Genomic DNA, 25,691 nt, shown 5'->3' with positions numbered 1-25,691 from the left:
TAGAGGAAGCTTGATTGACTGGTCAGAGGCGTTGACTACTTGAGATTCAACCAGGCCGTACAGTCCCCTGTACGTACTATAATTGACTCATCCTCTTGCTTTTTTAGATATCTGATTGCACTTAAGTGTTTTTTTGCACATTCACCCAACCCTGCGAGGCCTTCCGGTGTACGCCTGACGTGTTGAGGCCAGACGGGGATACTGCCCCCTGAAAGAGAAGGTAAGAAGATTATGTCTCTGTCCATAAGTCCTCTTTACATTGCTTTCTTTTTTAGGCCTATTTCCCTGAAGTGTGGTGTGGATGCATTGTGTGTGGTAATTATTATAAGGGACATTTTAGCATGCGAGAGAGTGCATAAAATCCCTCCCATGATTTAATGGCGGCTGCTTGTTGAGCCGCCCTCCCGCTGTCAGACGCCTAAATCACACCGTGTGAAATGAGTAGAAGACTATATGACTAGTTAATGCAGCATATCGTTACAATCCTCAAGAATGAACAAAAATATGCCCCCGAGAGGCTGTGAACAGCACAAGATATGGCGTCCAACTAATCTGGTATAACTCAAATGCAGTACAGTAAGCCCTCACTATATCGCGGTTCATCCATCCATCCATTTTCTGAGCCGCTTCTCCTCACTAGGGTCGCGGGCGTGCTGGAGCCTATCCCAGCTGTCATCGGGCAGGAGGCGGGGTACACCCTGAACTGGTTGCCAGCCAATCGCAGGGCACATCGAAACAAACAACCATTCGCACTCACAGTCATGCCTACGGGCAATTTAGAGTCTCCAATTAATGCATGTTTTTGGGATGTGGGAGGAAACCGGAGTGCCCGGAGAAAACCCACGCAGGCACGGGGAGAACATGCAAACTCCACACAGGCGGGGACGGGGATTGAACCCCGCACCTCAGAACTGTGAGGCTGACGCTCTAACCAGTCGGCCACCGTGCCGCCTATATCGCGGTTCAATTATTGTGAATTCAGTGCATTGCAGAGTATTTTTTTAAAGGTCAGTGTAGTGCAATTACTCACCTGTTCACCTCTGACACAGCCAGCTTTATAGGCTAAGTGATTTAAATTTATTAGCAAGGACTCAGAGAAAGTAAATTGGGCTCTTTTCCATCCATCGATCCATTTTCTTCCACTTATCCGATGTTGGGTCACGGGGGCAGTAGCTTTAGCAGGGATGTCCAGACTTCCCTCTCCCCAGCCACTTCATCCAGCTCGTCCAGAAGAATCCCGAGGCGTTCCCAGGCCAGTCAGGAGACAGTCTCTCTAGCGTGTCCTGGGCCATCCCTGGGGTCTCCTCCCAGTGGGACATGCCCGGAACACCTCACCAGCGTGGCGTCCAGGAGGCATCCTAATCAGATGCCCCAGCTACTTCATTTGGCTCCTCTCAATGTGGAGGCGCAGCGACTCTATTCTGAGCCCCTCCCGGATGACCGAGCTTTTCACCCTATCTCTAAGGGAGAGTCCGGACACCCTGCGAAGGAAACTAATTTCGGCCGCTTGTATCTTGGATCTTGCTCTTTCGGTCACGACCCACAGCTCCTGACCATAGGTGAGGGTAGGAATGTAGACCGACCAGTAAATTGAGAGCTTCACCTATCGGCTTAGCTCCTTCTTCACCACAATGGACCGATACAATGTCTACATCACTGCAGAGGCTGCACCGATCCGTCTGTCGATCTCCTGTTCCATTCTTCCCTCACTCCTGAACAAGCCCACAAGATGCTTGAACTCCTCCACTTGGGGCAGGATCTCATCCCGACTTGGAGAGAGCACGCCAGCCCTTTCCGACTGAGGACCATGGTCTCAGATTTGAAGGTGCTGATTTTCATCCCAGCCGCTTCACACTCAGCTGCGAACCGCTCCAGTGAGAGTTGGAGGTCATGGCGTGATGAAGCCAACAAAACCACATCATCGGCAAAAGCAGAGATGGAATACTGAGGCCACCAAACCGTATGAATGTATGTGTGAATGGGTGAATGTGAGGCTTTGTAAAGCACTTTGGGCACTGTGATGGTGTAGATAAAGCGCGATATAAGTGCAGTCCATTTAAAAAGGGGGACCCCCACCTCAGTCTGCCAAACCAGAGGCACTGTCTCCAATGTCCACGTGATGTTGCAGAGGCGTGTCAACCAGGACAGCCCACAAAATCCAGAGCCTTTAGGAACTCCAGGCGAATCTCATCCACCCCCGGGGCCTTGCCACCGAGAAGCTGCATTCCGCTTGGCCAGCCGATACCCATCAGCTGTCTCAGGAGTCCCACAGGCAGAAAAGGCCCGACAGGACTCCTTCAGCTTGACTGGTAGTGGTAGCAGCTGTAGTACGACAACAGACAGTCAATTGACAGAGAATACTTTTGAGACATAAACAAATAAAAATACAGTCACTGAGCAATAAAAGGTTCCCAGTAATGTGGTAATGCCGATAGCTTTTTTGACAATTGTGCAAATGATGCAGAGTCCTCTAGCAATTTAGAGCAGTTTGAAATGACTAATTGAACAATAGTCTGGTACCTTGACCATTGTGCAAATGGCACAGAGACTTCAAGAAATGTATGCAGTTTAAAGTGACTAGTAGTGCGATAATCTTGAACTGTGTCAATTGTGCAAATGGTGCAGATACTTCTCAATCACATGAGTGGCCAGTATTGGTTAACAACAGATATGCAAGGAGTGCAGAGTGGCGAGAGTACTACAGTGAGTGCACGAATAATGTAAAATTTGTCCCGACAGAGATGTGACAAATATCTCAAGACAAAATTGGTAACATGTTACAATGGAATTGTAAGTTAACTGTTTAAGAAGTTAACGGCAAGAGGGAAGAAGCTGTTGGAATGTCTGCTACTTCTAGTTTGCATTGTTCCATAGTGCCTACCTGTGGAGAAGAGCTCGAAGAGGTGGTGACCAGGATGTGGAGGGTCCAAGAGGATTTTGCATGCTCTTGTCTTAGTTCTGACAGTGTGCAAGTCCTCAACAGGTAGATAGGGGGGGTACCGACAATTTTTTGAGCAGTTTTGATTGTCCGTTGCAGTCCGAGTTTGTCCTTTTTCTGTGGCATCACCAAACCAGACTGTGATGGATGAACACAGGACTGATTCGACTCCTGTGGCAGGCTGTGCTTCCTCAGAAGCCGCAGGAAGTACATCCTCTGCTGAGCCTTTTTGACGATGGAGTTGATCTAGGTCTCCCACTTCTGGTCCTGAGAGTAATTCTCAGGAACTTGAAGGTCCCAATGGTTGACACAGGGCAGTTGGACACTGTGAAGGGCAGCTGTGGCGAATGATGCCTCTTGAAGTCCACGATCATCTCTACAGTCTTCAGCATGTTCAGCTCCAGGTTGTGTCGGCCGCACCGCAGCTCCAGCCACTCCACTTCCTGTTGATACGCTGACTCGTCATCGTCTTTGATGAGGTCGATGACTGTGGTGTCGTCTGCAAATTTCAGGAGTTTGACAGCTGGGTGCGTTGAGGTGCAGTCGTTCGTGTAACGAGAGAAGAGCAGCGGAGAGAGGACACATCCTTGGGGCACCCCAGTGATGGTGGTGTGTGTAGATGAGGTGGTGTCCCCCAGCTTCACCTATCATATTGCATCGCACAATAATGTGTGAAATCGTTATCATGTCATAGTTTAGTGTCATATCACATCGTCTAATATTGTATTGTGTCGTAATCGTATCGTATCGAATCATATCGAATTAGTTCACCTCTCATTGCACTGTAGGGTATCATATTGTATCACATCACACCACATAGCATCGTATTTGCATCGTAGGGTATCATATCGTATTGTATTGTATTGCATTTTATCCTCTTGAATCGTGCCACAGCTTGCCATATCTTATCTCCCTTGTGACAGGCTTAAGCGACTGGATTGGAAGTGCATCTCATATTGCGATGGCTGGTAAGTACTAACATGCCCCTACTACAATACACTGCTTATGCATCTTTCTCCTGTCCTGCCATGTAGTTGCACTGTCTCTGACATTCATTTCGCAGAGCCCAACTTCCCGCCACTGCCCGGCTTCATTCCGCTCAAGCCTTGCTTCTACCAGGACTTTGATGAGATCCCCGAGCAGCACCGCAGCTTGTGCAAGAAAATGTATCACCTGTGGATGTGTGAGTGTGGCTAAATGTTTCAAGAGCTTTATTTAAGAGATTTAATCATCTCAATTTGCCGTCTCCTCCACTCATGAGAAGAGCGAGATGCTTTACAAGGATGCTCCTGCAATAATAGACTGTCCAATGTGTTTCTTTTCATTCGCTCTGGTTTATTTGCTAACAATTCACAGTGCCAAGCAGATGGCCTTGTTTTTCTTTCGGGGCGGGGGGTGGGGGGGTTCGCGGGGGCACTTGTGTCACTTTTTTTTTTTTGGCCTTCATTGTTTTATGACACCATAAACAAGCAATGGAGAAAGGTTTGCTATAAAGCTTTTACCACACCAGAGTTAAATTGAAAACTATGCTAAGCCATTGTTAGTTTTTTCCAGTGAAACAGTGATGAAACTCTACGTAAGAAAATAAAATTAAACTTCTAAGATCGAACGCTATCACCACAAAAAAGTAGAAATGACAGCAGTCCATATTTTGGGATGAATGTTTCAACAGCACCGCAAAACGCCAAAGAAAAAGCAAAATGCCCAAACTAAGTCCTTTAAAGTTCACTAAACTGAGCTCTGTGAGACACTCATCTGTGCTCTTGCGTAATACTGTGTATTTTGTAATAACAGCAGTCCATACTTAATAATAAATAATAGTGTAAATGGCCCACCAAACCCTCCAAAAGCCAAAGAAAAACCAAAATTTAATCTTTTGGTGTGTGATGCAATAAATAAATAAATAAAAGTCTGAAGTTCTGTGTGACTTTAGAGGTATAGTTTTACTTTAAAGTGTTGGTTGAATTCTGATTTGTAGCATCAGTTTGATCGAAACTAGGCAGCTGTTCCCCCCCCCATTCTCTTTTCTTAGTAAACGGCGTCACGCTGGCAGTCAATCTCGTGGGCTGCTTCGCGTGGATGTTCGGAGGAGGGGGCGTGACCAATTTTGGCCTGTCAATCATATGGCTGCTGATGTTCACGCCCTGCTCGTATGTGTGCTGGTTCCGGCCCATTTACAAGGCTTTCAGGTAGACATGCAGTTTCTGTACACCAAATGACAACCAAACAAAAATCAACACATCGTCGAATGAATAGCTACATAATACCGGAGCATTATTATATTTACAGCCCTTGTATGTGATCTTATTGACTGTCACAGGTTGTGGCCAATGGAAAGTAGTCGAGCATTTATTCAATATGCTTGATATCTAGTTTAAGGTTTATTACGTTTACGCTCTTTGTCCTCATTAATAAGACAATTCAGTGCAATAGTTGAATGACTGTCTTATTAGTAATGTTTTGGCCACTACAAGTGCCACTTTAGGCTTACTAGTATACAATTAACTAGTAAACTATTGTGTTACACGAGTAGCACTACAAAGATCAACTAGTAGTCATGTGTCCCACACTAGTAGCCTCTTGGACTCTACTAGTGGCACCAAAACATCCACTTGCTGTTTTGCCTCATGAGTTAAATGTACGTTACTTGTAGTATTGTGGGGTGTTAGGACCACTATAGTCCAGAAGGGGACACTATTGCACAAATTTAAGTACACTTCAGACACCTCTCACACTTTCAAGTCAGATATGAATGCCACTAGGCTAAAATGTACAGTACATACAGGTATTAAATACATGTAATTGTAACAGTAAACCTCTCAATCATATTTTCCCCTCAGGAGTGACAGTTCGTTCAACTACATGCTGTTCTTCTTCGTGTTCATGGCTCAAGTGGGTATCAGCATCATTCAAAGCATCGGCATCCCAGGATGGGGAGTGTGGTAAGAGGCAGCCTAAAAGTAGAGCCCCATTTCAAATTATAGCCCAAAAAATAGAATATAGAATAAAATAAAAGTTATCTAAAAGTGTTTAAAGCAGACCATATAATCTGCTTTCCCCTATGAAACACGCTTTTCCCACAATGTCGGCCGCCGCCATTAACATGACAGTGATGGACCATTAGGAATTAGCCTCGTAGACGTTTTATGACGGCTCTGTTATTAGATTTTTAGAGGCCGTTAACGAGCACCTGACTCGGCCCGACGCCCGCAAATGAATCTCGTGACGACGACAGCCATCATAAACTTTAGAAATGTCACCACGCGCGGTTTGGATACACACCTGTGTGCGTGGAATGCTGCAAAGTTTTTCATCCGCTGCTACGTTTAAGGCCACTAAATGATTGGCATTTACCGTCCAGATGGCCAAGTGGGTGCTAACGATGATAATATTGTCTTATATCAAACCATGAGTCATTTTTATGCATGAAACGTTTTTTTTTTCATTTATCCCCCTTTCAGCGGCTGGTTGGCCACTATCTCCTTCTTCAGTTACAATATATTGATAGCTCTGATTATGTTGGTGCCTACTGTCATGTTCACCGCCGTGGCCTCGTTGTCCTTCATCGCCCTCACTAAGGTAAGATGCAACAGTTTTTACAGCAAACCTTTTATATTCATTCTGACTATTTTCTGTTATGGCCCGCAGTCCCACTTCATCCTTAATGCACCCGACATTCTAAATGAGTACCAATACAAGAGCTGTATTCAAGATTGTACCTTAATAGCATATCTGTGATATGGTTTCATCAAAATACCCCAAGGATCAAGAATTACAGCGCAGTTATCTTGGTTGAAATCACTCAGTTTTGGAGGGGCGGCTCTGTTTCATACAAATGAGCCATTGCTCACCCCACGCCCCTCTACAGCTGAGGCTACGTCTTGTACTAGCCTATTGTGTGAAGGAAAAGCGACCCCTCTTTTATTGATTTAATTGTATTTTCACTCATGGAAGCAGCACTTCATCACCATGCCGTTAATTGAGACTTGTCGAATAGTGTCCAGATCATTGCATGTGGCGCATGCAGCGGACGCATGGCCCAAAAAAAAAAATATTCCCCATCTTCATTTCAACAACTTAAATATTCCAGCATATGCTTACTATTACAAGCTAACTCTGACCTATGCTAACATAACACTTTTGCTTACCTTTCGGCTTTGCCATGATAGTGCTTCCGTGTGGCTTGAAAATGTCAGATCTTAGGCCAGCGTAGCTGCCAGGTCACAGGTGGAGACTGTTCTAAATTTTGCTGAATTGTGACGTAACAAGTCTTCACCCCTCCATGTCCAGACTGTAAAGCCACTATTTGCTACTTTAATCATGTCCTTCTTCCCGGCCAGACACTGGGCATTGCTTAAAAGTGGGAGAAAATAGCCGAAGCCACCATTAGCTAATTCTTTTGTCTGCTCATGAGAGTGATTGATTGGCCCAAAAATGTTTTACATCAGTTTTGGATGAATGACATGTCTGTCAATATAAAATGTCAAGCCTTCAAGAGACGAGCAACATCAAAGTCCACACTTCAAGCACATCTTGATTGCTTTATTTCAAATCCATTGTACTGGTGTATCAAAGCAAAATCATGAAAACTCAGAATATGTGATACAGCTCTTGTATCGGCCCATGAGATTGACGGACCAGTAAGTGTATTTTATGGTGTGGAAAATGATGTCAGAGGCCTTGTAGTAGTCCTAGATTTTCATAAAGTAAGAGACCTTGTGATCCCACTGTGCTTGCAGATCCACAACTTCTACCGTGGGAGCGGGGGCAGCATGACCAAAGCGCAGGAGGAGTGGACCACGGGGGCCTGGAAGAACCCTCATGTCCAACAGGCCGCCCAGCAGGCCGCCATCGGGGCGGCCAGCGGCGCCATGCAGGATCAGTACTCGGCCCCACAGTACAACGACAACCAGATGTAAGACACAGGTGACGCATTAGTCACACTACCATCGGGGCCAAAGTTTGAAGAGTAGCCTCATCCATCAGCTCGCTCAAGTTTTAACTGAATGATTCAGAGTTTTCAAGCCACCTCATCATTTGGCAAACAAATAAAAACCCTTTTTTCCAACTTTTATATCTTTTCACATGATTTAAAGTGAATCCCTACATATTCCCGGTTTGGCATTCGCGAATTTGCCCACTGACAGATTTCTTATTTGGGACATACTCTCCATTATTAGCTGAAAAACTCACCTATTGGCTGCTTTTGTGCTTAGGCCAAAGCATTTAGCGCCATCTGGTGCCATCTTTGGGCCAAAACTGTTTAAGTGAGTTGAGGAGCTTCATGTAGAAAAAAGTAGTCTTTCTGATTTTCACTGTTCACGGCAGGGCTCGGTCCCTAACACCTGAAAATAGCGGGGTTCACTGTAATTGCTGACAACTGCTTGTGCTGTTAGCACATCTGCCTCACAGCTCTGAGGACTGGGGTTCAATCCCCGGCCCCGCCTGTGTGGAGTTTGCATGTTTTCCCCGTGCCTGCATGGGTTTTCGCCGGGCACTCCGGTTTCCTCCCACATCCCAAAAACTTGCATGGTAGTTTAATTGACAACTCTAAATTGCCCGTAGGTGTGAATGTGAGTTCGAATGGTTGTTTGTTTCTATGTGCCCTGCGATTGGCTGGCAAGCAGTTCAGGGTGGACCCCGCCTCCTGCCCGATGATAGCTGTGATAGGGTCCAGCATACCTGCGACCTTAGTGAGGATACGCGGTACGGAAAATTAATGAATGTCAAAACTATAATAAAATGTTTTGCATTTTTGATTGAAAAGCTGAAAATAAATCTAAAAGTTGTATTTTTAAGAGGATAGCTGCAAAAGCAAAAGCCATAAATTTATAGGAATGAAGTTACAATATAGCTAGAACAAACTTGTAATATTTGTACACAAAAATATTTTTTTTAGAACAAGAAAAAAACAGTTACGAGAGAAAAAAGTAATATTTTTTTTACAAGAATAGTCATTTAACATAAAGATTTCTCAATAAAGTCTAAATATTGCAAGGAAAAAAATAATACTTGCACGATAATAAAGTCTATCCTTGGAAAAGATGCTGGAATTGTTTTCAACGTATGAGAGTCATATTGCAAGAAAAAAGTGGAAGTATTATTTTAGTTATTTATTATTTATTTTTTAAGTATTAGAGGACAATACTGTATTTTATTTTAAAACAATGTTGCAGTTACAAGAGAATAAAGTCCTGCCAGCAAACGTTGCATTTAGGTTGATGTGGGAATTTTCATACTTCCTCATTCCAATTACAAATTTATTCTCGTAACCTTATTATTTTTTTAAAATGTTTGAGTGAACTTTATTCTCAAAACATTATTTTTCTGTGTTTTTATTTATTTATATTTTGGGTAGTCATTTTCATTGGTTGTGTTCTTTTCGTTGTGGCTCTATTTAGTAACTGAACCGTGACCATCTGCATTATTGCAGGTAATATTTGTAACTATTTTAATTTTAATCCTATTTAGTCTATATGTAACATAAACATTAATGTAGTTTATTACGAGACTTTTAAGGTTTTGTTTTTAAAATTGTCATTCAATATAGTTTGTGATGTTTTATAAAACCACGTGTACAGTATAGCATATGACCTGCCTCTTGCTATGTGCCTGTTTGACCACAGGGAAGCGTTAAGGGTTTTCGTATGAAATATTAAAAAAAAAAAGAAAAAAAGTTTGACGAACAATGTTGTTATTGTCTCAATGTCTGTCAGTCCATTATTTTTCTCATTTGTTTTCCTCTTCGATTAATATTCTGATGAGGCTCCACTTTGTTTATGTATTATTTATTTACATTTTTATGCTTTCATATTCATTTCCAAATTGCATCGGATTGTGCATGTGTACCTAATGTCCACTCATGCAAATATAATAATAATAATAATAATAAAAATACCAGAATTACTACTCACGTCACACACCCATCAAGGGCTATAAATACACTGTACCTTGCACTGATCATGTGGGGCTCTCCTCTCCCGGTGTAGTGAAATAATTAAACAACACGGGGATGACAATTTACAGCAACGGGTATTCCCACAGGAGCCAAGAAGCGCTTTAATTGCCACGCGCGTGCGCATGCACACACATGCACGCCCACACAAACACACACACACACACACACACACGGAAACCTCCAGAGAACATCTTGTCAGTGGTATAGAAGATAGTCACCGATTAATAACAAATCAAGAATGTGCTGGTGCATTTCTTTAATGGTTGTCTGTTAAGTCCGTTAAACAAAACAGCTGCATTATAACAAAATCCTCATTTAATGTTAAAGTCCATGGAAAGTGTAAATAAATGTCTTATACGTTAGACACACTACAGAGAAGCGTGTTATTAACAACCCTGACGACCGAAAAGATGATTTCGAAAATCGGCAATTATATAAAATGGGGCTTCAAATTTGTAAAAAATCACGCCACTGTCTCTGCTCTCAAACACTGAACGTGTGAAACGACGGCCCATTACAAAATGGATGCTACTTATACTTTCTTATGCTTATACGTTCCTTTCCAACATGTCTGAGCCAAAACAATATCCAGTGGCTGGAATATATCCCACCAGGTCGTCACAAGGCTTGACCAGCCACCAGCTAGCTCAAGTGGTAACAGGCTTGAGCCTAGTATATACTGTAGTAAGTATTAGCAATTGTGCCAGATAACCAGTGATGCAAATGAAGGCGCTCAATGTTTTACATAGTCAGGGAGGGGGACTTATGGCCGATGCCAAAGTGCATCACTGGGCACAGTTTTAGACAAAACCCTAAAAAAAAAAAATCAGGAAAAATGTGCGAAAAAACATTTAACGCTATAGCTACATAATTGAGTACTACATAGTTCTCAGTCTTTGTACGTTTTCAGCAAATACAAACAAATCTCTGACTTTACAGGGCTTTTAAACATGAAATTGATGGTAGTTCTTTTAAATGGTAACATGCTAACAGTTGCCATGGTAACTTGTAGTAAGATTGCAATTTGCGTACAGAAAGTGCTGAAGTCGATCTAAAAGGATTTTACATTGTGCCATGTAAGTAGATAGTATTTCAAATGAGAATATTTAAAATGCTAACGTAATCCATGTGTCATTTGTTCTTTCCATTTTCAATTGGAAATTAAAATAAATAAATGAACACAAGTGACAATGATGTTTTTTATTTTTATTTTTTTAATCTAAAAAACAAAAACAAAAAGCTATATTTCAGAGAACTGAAATAGATTTTTAATTGTTCCGGTTTTCATGACCCGGAACTTGGGTAATGAGCAATATTCAATAAATGTTAGCTTGTTAGCCTAGTTGTTATGCTGTTTTTCCAATTGGAATGCTAATATAAAAAAATAAAAAATAAAAAATAAAAAATCATATACAGAAAATGTTAAGGCAGAAAGAATCCCAATAGTAAAAACAGAGGATCAAATGCTAACCTGTTAGCAGTTTATCTACTACCAAGAAAACAAATTAATTAAAGAAAGCGCTTGGACAGACTCAGGAATTATACATCATGACTATTAAACCGTAGTCTGGTACTAATTCAAAAGCAGAAAGAAGAGGGAACTGTGAAAACCTTGTCACATCAAACACACCAGACAACAGCTAGCAACAACGGCAGAGCACAAGGGTCTCCTGGATTTACCTCTTCGCAAAGGAGACAATTTTATTCACGAGAAGACTGAGGGCAGAGAGAAAACGGGCCGCTGCAGCAAAGTCGAGTCTGTGGAGTATAAAACTTTAAAAGTCCGGGACTAACAGACAGCAACATGGTAAGCTATTGTTAGCGCTTGTGTTTATTTCTATGTGGCTGCCTGTGTGTCCACTCTTAAAGCAACCAGCGGTGGTTTCAATATGTTCTTTACTTGCCACACAGCAGCACTATATAGTGTGGTAATGCTTAATTCCCATGTGAAATATGTTACAGTGACAGCATTTAGCCAGAGAGGACTGCAATGTTGGCATAGGAGCATTTGGAAACACAAGTCAATTCAGTGAAAAACAGCTTCCAAATGACCATATGAGGCGATTGATGACTGTCCAAAGAGAACATACATTTTGGACTTCTACAACGAGAGCTTCATAAATACCCAACTGTTTTGTCAAATGGATGACAGAGGACATGTAAAAATGAGGCTTCGCTAAGGCACACTCTGAAAGGTAGATTGGCCCACCACGTTGTATTGTTGAAACGATACATTTTAGGATTTTTAAAGTTTAGGATATCTCGCAGCGCAGTGAATACATGAAAAATGTCCTTAAGAAAACTAAACAGTATTTGTACTTTGTTGCTTCACACTACTGGCTTCCATCTTTATTTTGCATGGTTTCCTTGTCGCTTTGATAGGTCTGAAGTAATCTTCTAAATAACAGCTATCTAACTTTTTTTGCTCGTATTTATCCCTGTCAGAGTAAGAACCCTATGATCTTTGAAAGGCACTTACTGTGTAAGTGATTGCTCCACAGGGATGCTGAAGTCGCCTTGCCACATTTATTTTGCTGTACTTCTTTTGCTTTCAGTACAAAAAAAAAACAGAGGTTGTTGCTTTAATGGAGAGCTCATAAAGTTAGTGGGAGTCAACACTTAAGTAATTATGTTTTTTTCATTCAATTACATAGAGGTTGTCAGAGAGAATTCTTTTCTTCATGATCCATCGTGAGCAGATTTAAGGGGGCTGGCATGAGGCTGCGAATGGGCAAGTGGTTGGTGATGGTGGGGGGTATTTTCCCCTACTAAATGTGGCCATGTATGACCTAAAGTTGACAGAACACAGAGGAGCTTTTTGTTCTACGTCCCACGGGAGATGTGGATAGAGTGCTCTTTCATGCGGTCGAACAAACACGCAGGTTGCCGTCTGGACAACGTCTGCCAGGCGTGCGCCTGACACAGGCGTGCATTGATGCTTTTTTAAAGTGTTGCACGAGATCGCAGCGCAATGCAGGCCGGCATCCGGCGGTGGGTGACATGACTGGTATGAGGAAGACTAGAGCTGTGTCCTCATATACACAGGAACTTTCTAAATAAAAATTTCCTCCACTCTCAAACCACTGGTGTCCCACCCATGGCGACAGTCAGACTGCACCCTAGACTGGATGCCAGTCAATCATAGGGTGACGCTAGCTGTACAAATGTCAACGGTGTGACCCATGTCCTAGTAATGGGCCATTTTTGGTGTCAGAGCCCATGACGATGCATTAGCAGGTTGTTGGGTGCATGCCAAAACTATCAAGCGAAGCAATAACATCCAAGGTGTCAGGGGATCCTTTCAAAGTTTTGACAAATGTGAAGGCTGGCAGCATAGTAAAGAGTGGATAACACGTTTGCCTCACAGTCAGGAGATGCAGGTTCGACTTTATGTTGGGACATACAGGTATATGTTGGAAGTCTGCATGTGTGGCTTTTCCCTGTGTACTGTGGTTTCTAGTTTCCTCCTTGTGCCTTGTGATTGACTGGTAACCAGTGCAGCGTGTAACCAGCCTCTTGCCCAAAGTCAGATGGAAATCAGCTGGCATAGGCTCTTGTCACCTGTTACCCGTGATGCAGCCGGTATAACAAAGACTACGGCCTTGTCTTCACGTACACAAGAACTTGTAGAATTGAAATTTCCACCACTCTCCAGCTAGCAGTGTGAAGGTCAGGCTTCACTAAACCCTGGACTGCTCGCAAGTCAGTCACAGGATGACGCCAGCTGTGGAGATATAAACCTTGTCAGTCGCTGCGCTACCAATGGACCATTGGTGCCAGATCCCACGACAATGCATAAGCTAATCTAACAAGTGGTGCTACAACATCAAGGGTGTCCACGGATCCTTAAAAAGTCTTAAATTTGATTTGACAAATTGGCAGGAAGGTGGAGTAGTGGCTAGCATGTCAGTCGAATCGGTCAGGTCGAATTTCTGTTGCAACAAAAATTTGGAAGTTGGAAAATAACATTTCTTAAAATACCGTGATAAGTCATTAGTGGTGTAGTGGTACATTCGCCTGCTTTTGGTGCTGACAGCTTGGGTTAATTTCCCACTCAGTGACAGTCTGTATGTGAGTGAGAATGCTCGTCTGTCTGTATATGTGCCCTGTGACTGGCTGTCGACCAGTCCAGGGGGTAGTCTGCCTTTTCCCTGGAGTCATCTGGGATAGGCTACAGCTCCCTGCAAGCCTGACCAGACTAAGCAGTCTAGAAAATGGATGGATTGAAGGATATTTATTACAGGATTGAGATCATTTCACCCACTCCTAGTGGTCATGTATTTAGTGAATGAGTGGTCTTACATTTCATTGAATTTGCCTCCAAAAAGGTCTTCAAAGTGTTAAATGTGGCTTTCTAAAACCCGCAGACCTCTTCTCCTCAAATGTTAAGACTATCCAGCCTTTATGGAAAAGGAACAATACCTAATTGTTATATACTGTACCTACTTGGACTCACTGTACGCCACCAAGGCTAACCTGAACCTTATTTCGGATGCATGTCAAAATGTATTATCCTTAACTTATACGACAACCCTCAAGGAAAAGGGAAATCACACCTCTGGACTGGACTGGTTGTGGTGTTGAATCACAATCAAACTACATCTTCAAAGATGAGTTTACCAAAAATTGTGAAAATACATCTTTATATTAGATGGAAACCCCCACCAAAAAAATGTATTATTATTATTTTTTCCCATAGCGAACCTGAAAAACACGAGTGAATTGGCCGTTAAAATACAGGAGTCACCCGAGGAAATCGGGGATGGTTGTCAAGTATGCTCTTAATCTTGTTTCCTCACTAGTGCTGGGATTACATTATTATTAACATCATAAAATTCGACAAATCTCTCAAGTCTGTGCCAGAGCATCTTTACTGAGGAGCGGGGAGTGGGATCTCTGCATGCCGCCAGATACTATAAGAGGGGTTGCCCAGCTGTCTGGAAGGGGGCCATGTTAGTCATCGACGGCAAGGGAAGGGGTGATGCCGCCAGCCTGTGTAATCACTGATCTCATGATGAAAGTCATCCCCCACTGACAGGGAATGACTCCGGTGAAACAGAGAGTGGAGGAAGGCAGACCGCAGTTGACTTCATCATCAACCCTCTCCTTGGAACCTGTGGGTTACGGATACTGTTTTTGCCCTCAAAGGATATTATCCAATCATCTCTGCTTAGATGGGACAATCAATTTTGAATTACCCTGTCATAAATAGCCTTAAAGCAAGGACTCCCCATCTGGCTACGCGGACCCCTGTAGGTGTGCGAGTGCCCACTTGGGTTGCGCTAGAATAAAAGTGCAAGAGCTGTCTGGAATAATAACTAAGGGCCGTATTGTCCCCTGTGTAAGTCAGAAAAGGTGCACAGCTGACGAAAAATATTGGCACCAGGGAACTCTTTCACCTGTGAGGAGCTTTTCAGCTTTAAACATGCTGCTCCGTCTTGGAGTTGGCGCACAGCAGTGCACACTATTACAACAACTACACTCATTGTAATGGTGTGGTGGTAAGTTAGATATTGGGACAGTTTGTTTTCATTTGATCTACAATATGTTGGTTGTAAAATAAGTTTAAGTGACTCGCCCATGATCTGTGGCACAACCTGGCACTACTAAACAACGGCTGGCTCACCCACTTTTCTTGTTATTCTCTTTAATTGTTTTATTATGGTTTTATATTTAGATTTTACAATACAGTACTCTATTTCTTTTTCCAAAAAACATCTAACAAAAAAATAAAACGGAACCTCGATTTAACGGACTAATAGGGGCGTGGGTGGGAGTGGGGGTGCGGGGGGGCCAATTGTCCGTTATATTGGAAATAATTTTATTTTTATTTTTTTTATAGCCATATGCACCCATATTACTGTACAGTACACAATTATTGTTTTTATTTTTTTTCGTGGCCTAAAATACTGAGTATAATACAAAGTTATTGTAAAATAATATTAAAAAGCTTGAAAATTTCAGAATTTTATCCAGACTTACCACGCTGGTGTACTTGATAGTGACATTGTTGCAAGCTCATAGGCGAGTCAAGGTGCGTCGCTTTCACGAGCCGCGCGGAATTAGTGTGCTTCCTATTTCCAATTGCGTTGCCATAGACAAACAGATAGATGGAGGAAAAAAATTTTACTGTACCAAAAATAGCATGTTCCAGACTCCAGAGACGTCTTTTGTCATAATCCTCTTTAAGTTAACACCGCAGCCATGTGCGCTGTCTCTGCGCAGAGCATTGTTTGACAATAGATAGAACTCCTGCCACCATGGTCGGCACATCAAGACAATTCCTGGAAATGTTGCTACATTCAACATGGCCACCACATCGGCACGAGAGGCACGTCTATTGACTAGATCTATTCATTGTATATCCGGTAAACAAAAGTGGCCGATTCTAGAACTAGCAAACTTTGTCAACGCCGGTTTCAGTGACAACTGGAAACTATTTTTGGCCAAATGGTCCGTTACTTCCAATAGCCATTAAATCGGGGTCTGTTTCATGTAGGTTTCACTGTATAGTGATTTTTGTGGGTCGGGAACGGATTAATATCGTTTCACTTCATTGGAAAATTTATTTGCTATACGAGTGACGAGCTTGGTTTCGAAACCAATTTAACTCAACATTTTTGACTGATTTTCTGCCGTGTGATTTTTTTAATGTAAAATATGTGCCTTGGCACAATAAAGGTCGGGAAACACTGTGTTAAGGACACTCAAAAACATGATGTAGTGACAGAAACAAGAAGGAATCAAGGAATTTCAATGCATGGGCCCTAAATATAAGCAACACCGGCCAATTTGATAAAAACTAAAATACAAAATACAGTACCCAAAATGCACATGAGCTGCCTTGAAGGAGAAGTGCTTAATTCATAGAATTTATGGCGACTTGAGGACATACTCCATAAAACTGGCAAAGGACGGAAAACGAGGAAATTAAGTTGTCTTTGTTCTGAGGCCGAGCAACTGTCTGGCTCAAGGCGGACAAAGTCAGCAGTTCCTACTTCCACCTTGCAAGGATGAGTTTATTCCCACAGTAATTGGAATCGCTCCTTTGCGTCTTTATTCCCATAATTATGTCGCAAAGCCGGGCCACGTGCAGCCAGAAGATGAATTATCTGTGGCCTTGGTGCCAAGCCATACGGTCTCTGTATACATGCAAAAAGCGGCCCTTGAGTCTTGAGGTGGACTTTTTGGCAACATCGGCTCACAGAGGAGTATAGTAATCGTAATAAGGACTGAGCCCTGCTGCAAATAGCAAGAAATGCAAGTTATTGTTTATAATTGCCGATGTACTTCCTGCGGCTTCTGAGGAAGCACGGCCTGCCACAGGAGCTGTTGAGGCAGTTCTACACAGCAGTCATCGAATCAGTCCTTTGTTCTTCCAACACAGTTTGGTTTGGTGCTGCTACAAAAAAGGACAAACTCCGACTGCAACGGACAATCAAAACTGCTGAAAGGATTGTTGGTACCCCACTACCCACCCTTGACTTGCAGCTGCCAGAACTAAGACAAGAACATGCCAAATCCTCTTGGACCCTCCTCATCCTGGTCACCACCTCTTCCAGCTCCTTCCCTCAGGTAGGCGCTACCGAACAATAAAAAAACTAAAAAAAGCAGACATTCCAACAGCTTCTTCCCTCTTGCCATTAACTTCTTAAACAGTTAATTTACAACCCTTGACATACTTGGCAGATAAAGATTATTCTGAATCTCATATTAATAGTTTAAACCGTGAATATACTACAAACTGATCCCAAAACAGTTTATTATTATTATTATTTCAAACTCAGTTTACAACATCAGTCTTAAAAGTAAATGGTTTACAGATTATTTGATTGCATCAGAAGTGCGAGTGTACATGCACATGCGGCAAAGACTCATCTGCTAACCTCCCAGACTAAACTAAGTTCCTCCCTGACATACAAAGCTAGTATCACTTGAACATATTTCCTTGGCATCAATGTACTACTTTCTTGTTAGACATGGCTTTGGCACCATCTTGTGGCATTTTAGCGCATTTCAGAAAAATACCCAAAACAGAAAATAGCTGCAGATTGGATTCACAGAAAAAAAAATGCAAATTTGTGAATAATGACCTGTGAATATCCAGGGGATTAATCCTAACATACTGTAAACCTGAAGTGCAGAAACAATGGAGGAGTCATATTTTGGAGAGCTATTGAGAAATATATTGTTGAACCCACAGCTGATCTGCATCTACTCATTGGCCACTTCATAAGGTATGAGGAGGTATTCCACATGTGTGACACTTACTGTACTACTAAAGACAGCCTTTCTTTGACCTACGCAGATACAGTATGTCGTACAGTCTTCTTCAGGACGCACGGCAGCACCCTTGCATCAAATTAAGTTTTTGGTGAGTGCATATGACGCTTCCAGCAGGACACTGAAGGAGGTTCTTATCCAGGTATCTGTCCTGGGGAAAGACACCTTAAAACTGAAGTCCTGTTCCCACCAGGTGGAGGAATTTGGGTGAAGTTGGTACAACACATCCAATGTGGATGGACTTTTACATGGAAACTGAAAACACCATGTTATGTGGTGACAGCATGGTAGCCAGTGGTTAGCATATCTCTCCCTAACAGTTCTGAAATTCAGATTTTGAATCTCACCTCCGACCTAACAGTTACTGTAAGAGTTTACTTATTTTTGCATGGTTTTCACCGGGTACTCCTCCCACATTCCCAAAACATGCATGGCAAGGTTAACCGAAGACACTTCGGGGCTTCTCAAACTTTTTTTGTGTCAAGAGACCCCTTCCAAGGACACCCTCATAATCCTGACATCAATTAAACATAACTACCATCTGCCCCCCTTGACACCTTCATTCTCTACAAAAACTAGGACTACTGTTACAATATCTCTCTCTCACACAAAATGACTTTAATCATGCAGGGATATTAGATTTATGTGATGATACATCACAATTATCAATGCTTTTAATTAAGGCAGGGAAGAGTATTTAGTTTATTGTGTTTGTATTATTGGTACACAGGTCCTATATGTATTGCAAATTAGCTTGCGTCCCTCCAGTGGTGTCAATATGTCAATGTCGTCATGCAGCACAAGAATGGACGTTCAATTACTACTTACTGTTTTTCCTTTGTTTTATGTTTATGGACTAGTAGTGTTAGTCACATAAATGTTTACAGTAATTATGACTTTACTACTCCTTTAGCATAGGTCAGTGATAGACTACGGTGCTGTTCTAACATACAAACTTGTAAACCTATGACCCCCACACACACTGCAGTACATTTACGTGTTGATGCGTGGCCAAGTGAGAGATGTCAGGAGCCCAGAGTTGACTAGTGATAGATATACAATGATACATTACATGTAGTTCATAAATAATAGTTTTTATATCATCCATCCATCCATTTTCCATACCGATTATCCTCATGAGGGTCGCGGGTGTGCTGGCGCCTATCTCAGCTAACTCTGGGCGAGATGCTGGGTACACTCTGAACTGTTCGCCAGCCAATACCAGGGCACACATACTCACACTCACATTCACACCTATGGGCAATTTAGAGTCTTTAATTAACCTACCATGCATGTTTTTGGAATGTGGGAGGAAACCGGAGTACCCAGAGAAAACCCAGGGACTGGTAGAACATGTAAACTCCACAAAGGTGAGGCCGGAATTCAACTCGGGTCCTCAGAACTGTAAGGCAGATGTGTAAATCAGTCGGCCAACATGCCGCCCGTTTGTATGTCAATTTAGGGAAATTGTAAAATAGCTTTACTGTTGTATGTGAGCCGCAACGGGGCCTCGTGAGTTCAATCAGGAACCTGGTCAGTTAGTCATTGTTGGGGAGTCTGGATTATAATATTAATAATGTACACCACTGAAATACCACTTTTCAAGGCACTCAAAGATGCTTTACAATTACACTGATTATTTATTCACTCCACAATCACAACCTGGTGTTGGTAAGCTGCTTGTGTAGCCACAGTTTGATGGAAGCGTGCCTGCCATTCTGCGCCTACAGCCTCTGTGACCACCACCAAACATCCAACCACATTCATTCATAGCCAATATGGGTTAAGTGTCTTGCCCTGGGACACAACGACAACATGCGCTAGGGCTGGGATATGAACTGGCAAACCTCCGGTTTCGGGGCGTACGCATACCCTCTGCACCACGCTGAGTTGTGACTGTGTCTGCTTGCGAGTGTTGTATTTGTGTGTTTGTTTATTCAGTAAAAAAGCTGCATCAGTGACCATTGCGCTCCTTTTTCTTTTCTTTTTTACTTTACTCGAGCGACGGTGTATCTGAAGCATGCTTGTAATTAAAAACTGGGCTTGTGACACAAAGCAAAATATCAACTAAGTGACTGCTTGTAACTTGCAAAACGCGTAAGTTGGGTTACTTGTAAGACAAGGTACTGCACCCCTGTATTTACCGTATAAGAAAGCAGCCTGATCATTGAGGCATCACCATTCTGCCTTCTGCCGTTCATCGTCCTGCTGGGCCAATGAAAAGACCGGCTTTCGTTGCCAGGTCGACTGGGGTGAACAGAGGCTATGAAGGTTTCCCCTGGTCAGTCAACAGCAAGTGAATGCTTTGCGATCGCTGTTTGGCTGTCTCTTATTTCCAGATTTAACACTGAGTCAGTCAATTTGTGTGTAAATTGAGACAAGCTCATCATTATTTTAGTATACAGTATATACTTTTCATGCCATTTTTGTTTGGGGGTGTCCTATGAGAATTTTCTGTGAAATATGTGCCTTGACTCAATATAAGTGGGGCAACACTCTTCTAGAGACTCAACTATTTGTATACAAGCAATTAAAAATTCAGGTTTGCCTTATATCTCATATATCCCTTTAAGATCTTGTGAATTGAATTCAGAGATTTTTTTCTAAATACATTATACATGTTTGAAGATAATTGCTGAAACATGAAAAGACTGAATAACTATTAGTACTGAATAATGGCGATACAGCGTTAAAATGTTTTTCATCTGATTTTTTGTGCGTGGCTAAAATAGCTGCCCAGTCCCCTGTCCACCACTATATACTGTAAAAACTTGAGAAAACTGACTGATTAAGTACAAAATTTGCCTGCTATGTTTATCAATAGCCCATCTTTAAGTGGCCAGTGTTAGGTTGTGCTAGACTAATACAAATAGCTAATTTATGAATGGGAAGGAAAAAAATTACCATTTGGTTGCAGACTGACAGCAATGAGGTTGATACTCAGGTTGGTCAGTTCTGGACATAGACTGGAGGACCCAGACAAGAACGACCATGGAGACCCCAACAAAACAAAACAAAACAAAACACAACACAACACAACACAACAAACACCAAAACCAAAACCAAAACAAAAAACAGGACCATGGGGGAGCAAAGATATAATGTATTAAACCAAAACCAAAACCAAAACAAAAAACAGGACCATGGGGGAGCAAAGATATAATGTATTAAATAATGGACATATAACACAAATAACACATAACTACCAACACTGAAAGTGAACTTTGGTTCGGCACTTTTTAAATTGTATAAACAGGACAAAAAAATGATAAGCATTAAATGTGCAACATTTTCAGATAGAGAAAACACAACCAAGTAAAAACAAAAGAAAAGAATGGAAAGCATATATTGTTATGTCTCAATAAGTTTGGTCTGCTGTTTAACAAATGTTAGGTAATAATGTGTAGTAAACTTTTCTGATGATTGGTGGGGCTGGGACAAACTGACATCACTACTTTTCTCTTGTAAAAGATAAACATTCCCTCTACCCTGAGTGATAAGTTTGCTTCATTTTATTCTTGGTGTGTTTGACAACTGCTAGTCGAGGGCCTCATTAGGGAGATTCCCAAATCCTGACATGTCACTGCAGTGAGGGTTTCCTGTTGTGTCGTTGATATGGAGCGATCATCAGATGTCTCTTGGGGCCCCCTTTTGGCCACCAGCCAGCAACAGATTGTAAAGGGCCCTCTGCGGCTGGATTCCCGACACGTTGTCGTGTCAGTGTTGAAAGCAGTGCCGTTGTTTTGTCATTGATATGAGCCAACGTCTGCCGTCTCTCGGGGCCCTCTTCAGCTAGGAGCCTTAGGCAATTGCCTAGTTTGCCTGCCCTGTTGCCATGCCTCTGTCAGAATTGGATTGTGGCTCTGGGTGCTCAAACATGTCGGGATGTGTAGGCATGAGGAAATTGCTGGACAAACTAACATTTTTCAGGTCGTGGTATTTGATTGACAGTTGAGCAGGGCGTGGTCATTTGACATTGGAGACAGTGGCTTGATTTTTCACCATTTTGAAGCCTCATTTTAAATACTTGGTGATTTTTTTAAATGATCAAATTCAGCAAGCTTTTTAACAACACTGTGGTGTGTCATTTACAAGACATTTATTTTTGCTGTATAGGGTCTTTAAATATTTTACTGCAAGTGGGAAAGTGATGCAGTGTGGCAAATTAAAACAGGCAAACCACACATCCAAGGAAGGGGCATTGGACATTACTATTTGCATCCAATAAATAGTAAATTCCTGAATCCCCAAAAACATTTAGCATGACAAACAATAAAATAGAATACAGTACATATTACACCGAACAAGTTCTAGACTCCAGTGCAGCGTGTACCCTGCCTCTCGCCCGGAGTCAGCTGGGATGAGCGGTATAAAAAAGGGATGTTGTAGTCTGCAAAAGACAGAAAGAGCTGAGAAGTTGGGGCTGGGTACTAGGAATCTTATTGGTCCATTAGAGAAAGGAGACGGAGCCATTGAGGAACAGCTGGAACTTATGATCAGGTATAATATGAAAAAAAACATCCATCATCCATTTTCTGTACCGCTTTTCCTCACTAGGGTCGCGGGCGTGCTGGAGCCTATCCCAGCTATCTTCGGGCGAGAGGCGGGGTACACCGTGAACTGGTCGCCAGCCAATCGCAGGGCACACATAAAACAAACAGCCATTCGCACTCACATTCACACGTACAGGCAATTTAGAGTCTTCAATTGTGAAAGCAACAACAACAAAGAAATGGTATTCGATTTAGGACACACAAAACAACATTATGTAAAATAATATAGTTTAACTCAACAGTCCAATAATAATAACAATGTATCAAATATGTGACATTGTTTTTTGCTTTTAATATGGTTTTGTGAAAGTCAGATACAGTCTGAGCTGCCATACAAAATGCTGTATTTTATTGGGAGGTCACTCGCAATGCATTTTTTATTTAGTTAATTAATGATTCATTAATTCAGCATTCAATATTATTTATGCATGTAATATTATGTAATATTAGGGATTGCCGTAAAAATATGGGGAAAACATGCTGTGACTTATTAAAGTTCCATGCAGTGTGTTGTTTCATTAATGTAATAATTTTTTCATATAAAATGATCTTTGATTTTGTTTGATGCATTGTTTTTGTAAACGTTACATATGAGTCATTTGCAACACATTTCTAATTAATTTATTATTTACTTATTGATTAATTAATTAATTCAGCGATTAATTTCTCATTTTTCATTTTACTTTGTAAAATGCAATATTCCAGTGTCAATCAGATTATCTTTACTTTACAAGATCTGTCACTTCAAGCTCATTGTTTCATGAAATATATAATTATTTATTAATTCCTTGGAAAATATGTACGCTTTTCATGCATTGTTTTCATAGCATATGTGCATTGCCATACAATATTGGGAAAGAATGCTGTGATTTATTGAAGTCAATTCTAATGCATTGTTTTATTTATTGATACACTCATGCATTGCTTTATATTTTTTATTTATTTATGTTTTGCTTGTTTTACAATTCCTATAAAAAGCAGTTTTGAGGTATTCTGTGTGACACGTGAACACCACATGCTGTGCAACCAATGTCCATATAAGTGTGGATATTCTTGTTTTATTCTAATGTATTTATTGTACAATATATGACAGCATTTACAAGTTCTTTCTTCATGAGCTAGGAAAAAATAAATAAAAAATGGACGACTGGTTAGCACATCTGCCTCACAGTTCTGAGGACCGGGGTTCAAATCCCGGCCCCGCCTGTGTGGAGTTTGCATGTTCCCCCCGTGCCTGCATGGGTTTTCGCCGGGCACTCCGGTTTCCTCCCACATCCCAAAAACATGCATGGTAGGGTGATTGAAGACTCTAAATTACCGTTATGTGTGCATGTGTGTGCGAGTGGTTGTTTGTTTATATGTGCCCTGCGATTGGCTGGTGACCAGTTCAGTTCAGGGTTCGCCCGAAGGTAGAAGGGATAGGCTCCAGCACCCCCGCGACCTTTGTGAGGATAAAGCGGTACAGAAAATGGATGGATGTATGGACATACATACACTTACACATATGCAGTCATTTTGCCAATTGAAAACAAAGTTAATACAGTGCATTAGAAAAATGTGCTCTTGTGGTTATACTGGAGACAATAAAGGATACTGTTTTATTCTTGTTTTTTTGTTTTGTTTTTTTAAATGTAACATTTGAAATTGCAAAGTCACCTGCTAAAGAAATCTCTTCCAGAAATCACGTATTTCATTCATATTGAAAACAAAAAAAAGTCTGTTGGGATAGTTTTCTTTTTATATCAAATCACAAGCTAAACAATATACACTCAAGGGTCACTTCATTGATGAGCATTAGGGCAACTCTGCATGAAAAAATAAATTAAAATTGTGAGTGTAAAAGTGTTTATAAGAATAGTTGTAATAACAAGTTGCAATATTATGACAATAGTCATATTTTTCTTGTTATACATTATTTTGAATGCATCGAATAAAGTTGTAATTTTAGGAAGGAGGAAAAAAGAGTAAAGTTACCAAAATAAAACTGAAATGCTTCAAAAATTAGTTAGTACAACGATAAGAACTGAACGGAGCTCTATTTTCCTGACGAGCGTAAATCCAAGGGGTCGGGTTACACCAGGTTCATTACCTTTAAATGAGGCGCAATGAGGGTCTCGCATGGATTGACAGAGCGATCCTTGCGTGACTGGAGAATTGTCACTCGGCCGGTGTGGCAAAAAACAATGTGCTTAAATATAGCGAGTTGGTGATAACTGCAGGTAACTTCCGACTTCAATGTGTCAGCCGACCTCACTGATCAATATAACAAGAATAAATTCGTATTATTATGTGAAAAAAGAGGCGGCACGGTGGCCGACTGGTTAGAGCGTCAGCCTCACAGTTCTGAGGTGCGGGGTTCAATCCCCGTCCCCGCCTGTGTGGAGTTTGCATGTTCTCCCCATGCCTGCGTGGGTTTTCTCCGGGCACTCCGGTTTCCTCCCACATCCCAAAAACATGCATTAATTGGAGACTCTAAAAATTGCCCGTAGGCATGACTGTGAGTGCGAATGGTTGTTTGTTTCAATGTGCCCTGCGATTGGCTGGCAACCAGTTCAGGGTGTACCCCGCCTCCTGCCCGATGACAGCTGGGATAGGCTCCAGCACGCCCGCGACCCTAGTGAGGAGAAGCGGCTCAGATAATGGATGGATGGATGTGAAAAAAGTCAATGTTATGAAATGAAGTTGTCCTATGACAAGAACTATGTCGTAACTTTAACAAGTGAATGTCAAAATTTGTATGTTTTCAAGAAAATGTTGCCAACTGCAAGAATAATAAGTCAAATTCAACGACAATGATAAGTCATCACCTTGAAAAAATAATGCTATAATATGATGCGGAATAAGGTGTAATATTATGAGTTTAGTTCTACATCATGAAATGAAGAGAACAAAGCAAAAATGCTCCAAAAAAGTGACCATACAAAGTTGAGTGAATGTTAACGTTCATATTTTTCAAGAA

General features: G+C 41.7%; 1 protein-coding gene and 1 long non-coding RNA gene across 3 annotated transcripts in view; both read left to right on the top strand.

The window, feature by feature from the left end:
• On the top strand, nucleotides 1-9,608 carry LOC133474220 (secretory carrier-associated membrane protein 5-like). Of its 2 annotated transcripts, XM_061765684.1 has the most exons (8): nucleotides 1-220; nucleotides 2,129-3,562; nucleotides 3,862-3,906; nucleotides 4,002-4,121; nucleotides 4,971-5,127; nucleotides 5,779-5,880; nucleotides 6,400-6,517; nucleotides 7,678-9,608. In XM_061765684.1, exons 3-8 carry the CDS (start codon nucleotides 3,900-3,902, stop codon nucleotides 7,855-7,857), a joined length of 684 nt encoding a protein of 227 aa, XP_061621668.1. In that variant the 5' UTR covers nucleotides 1-220; nucleotides 2,129-3,562; nucleotides 3,862-3,899; the 3' UTR covers nucleotides 7,858-9,608. The 2 variants fall into 2 exon arrangements, with proteins under 2 accessions (XP_061621668.1, XP_061621667.1); XM_061765683.1 differs by lacking the exon at nucleotides 2,129-3,562 and having other exon boundaries at nucleotides 7,678-9,607.
• A 1,828-nt stretch (nucleotides 9,609-11,436) lies between these two features.
• LOC133474219 (uncharacterized) overlaps nucleotides 11,437-25,691 on the top strand; it is a 37,616-nt gene continuing 23,361 nt past the window's right edge. The window contains exon 1 of the long non-coding RNA XR_009787419.1: nucleotides 11,437-11,703. This is a non-coding gene — a long non-coding RNA (uncharacterized LOC133474219). The remainder of the gene's footprint in view (nucleotides 11,704-25,691) is intronic.

The sequence above is a fragment of the Phyllopteryx taeniolatus genome, chromosome 2 (genome assembly GCF_024500385.1).
Source record: "Phyllopteryx taeniolatus isolate TA_2022b chromosome 2, UOR_Ptae_1.2, whole genome shotgun sequence".
NCBI classification, from domain to species: domain Eukaryota; kingdom Metazoa; phylum Chordata; class Actinopteri; order Syngnathiformes; family Syngnathidae; genus Phyllopteryx; species Phyllopteryx taeniolatus.
Note: the sequence above shows the minus strand (reverse complement) of the source record. Positions and strands in the feature narration are given on the sequence as shown.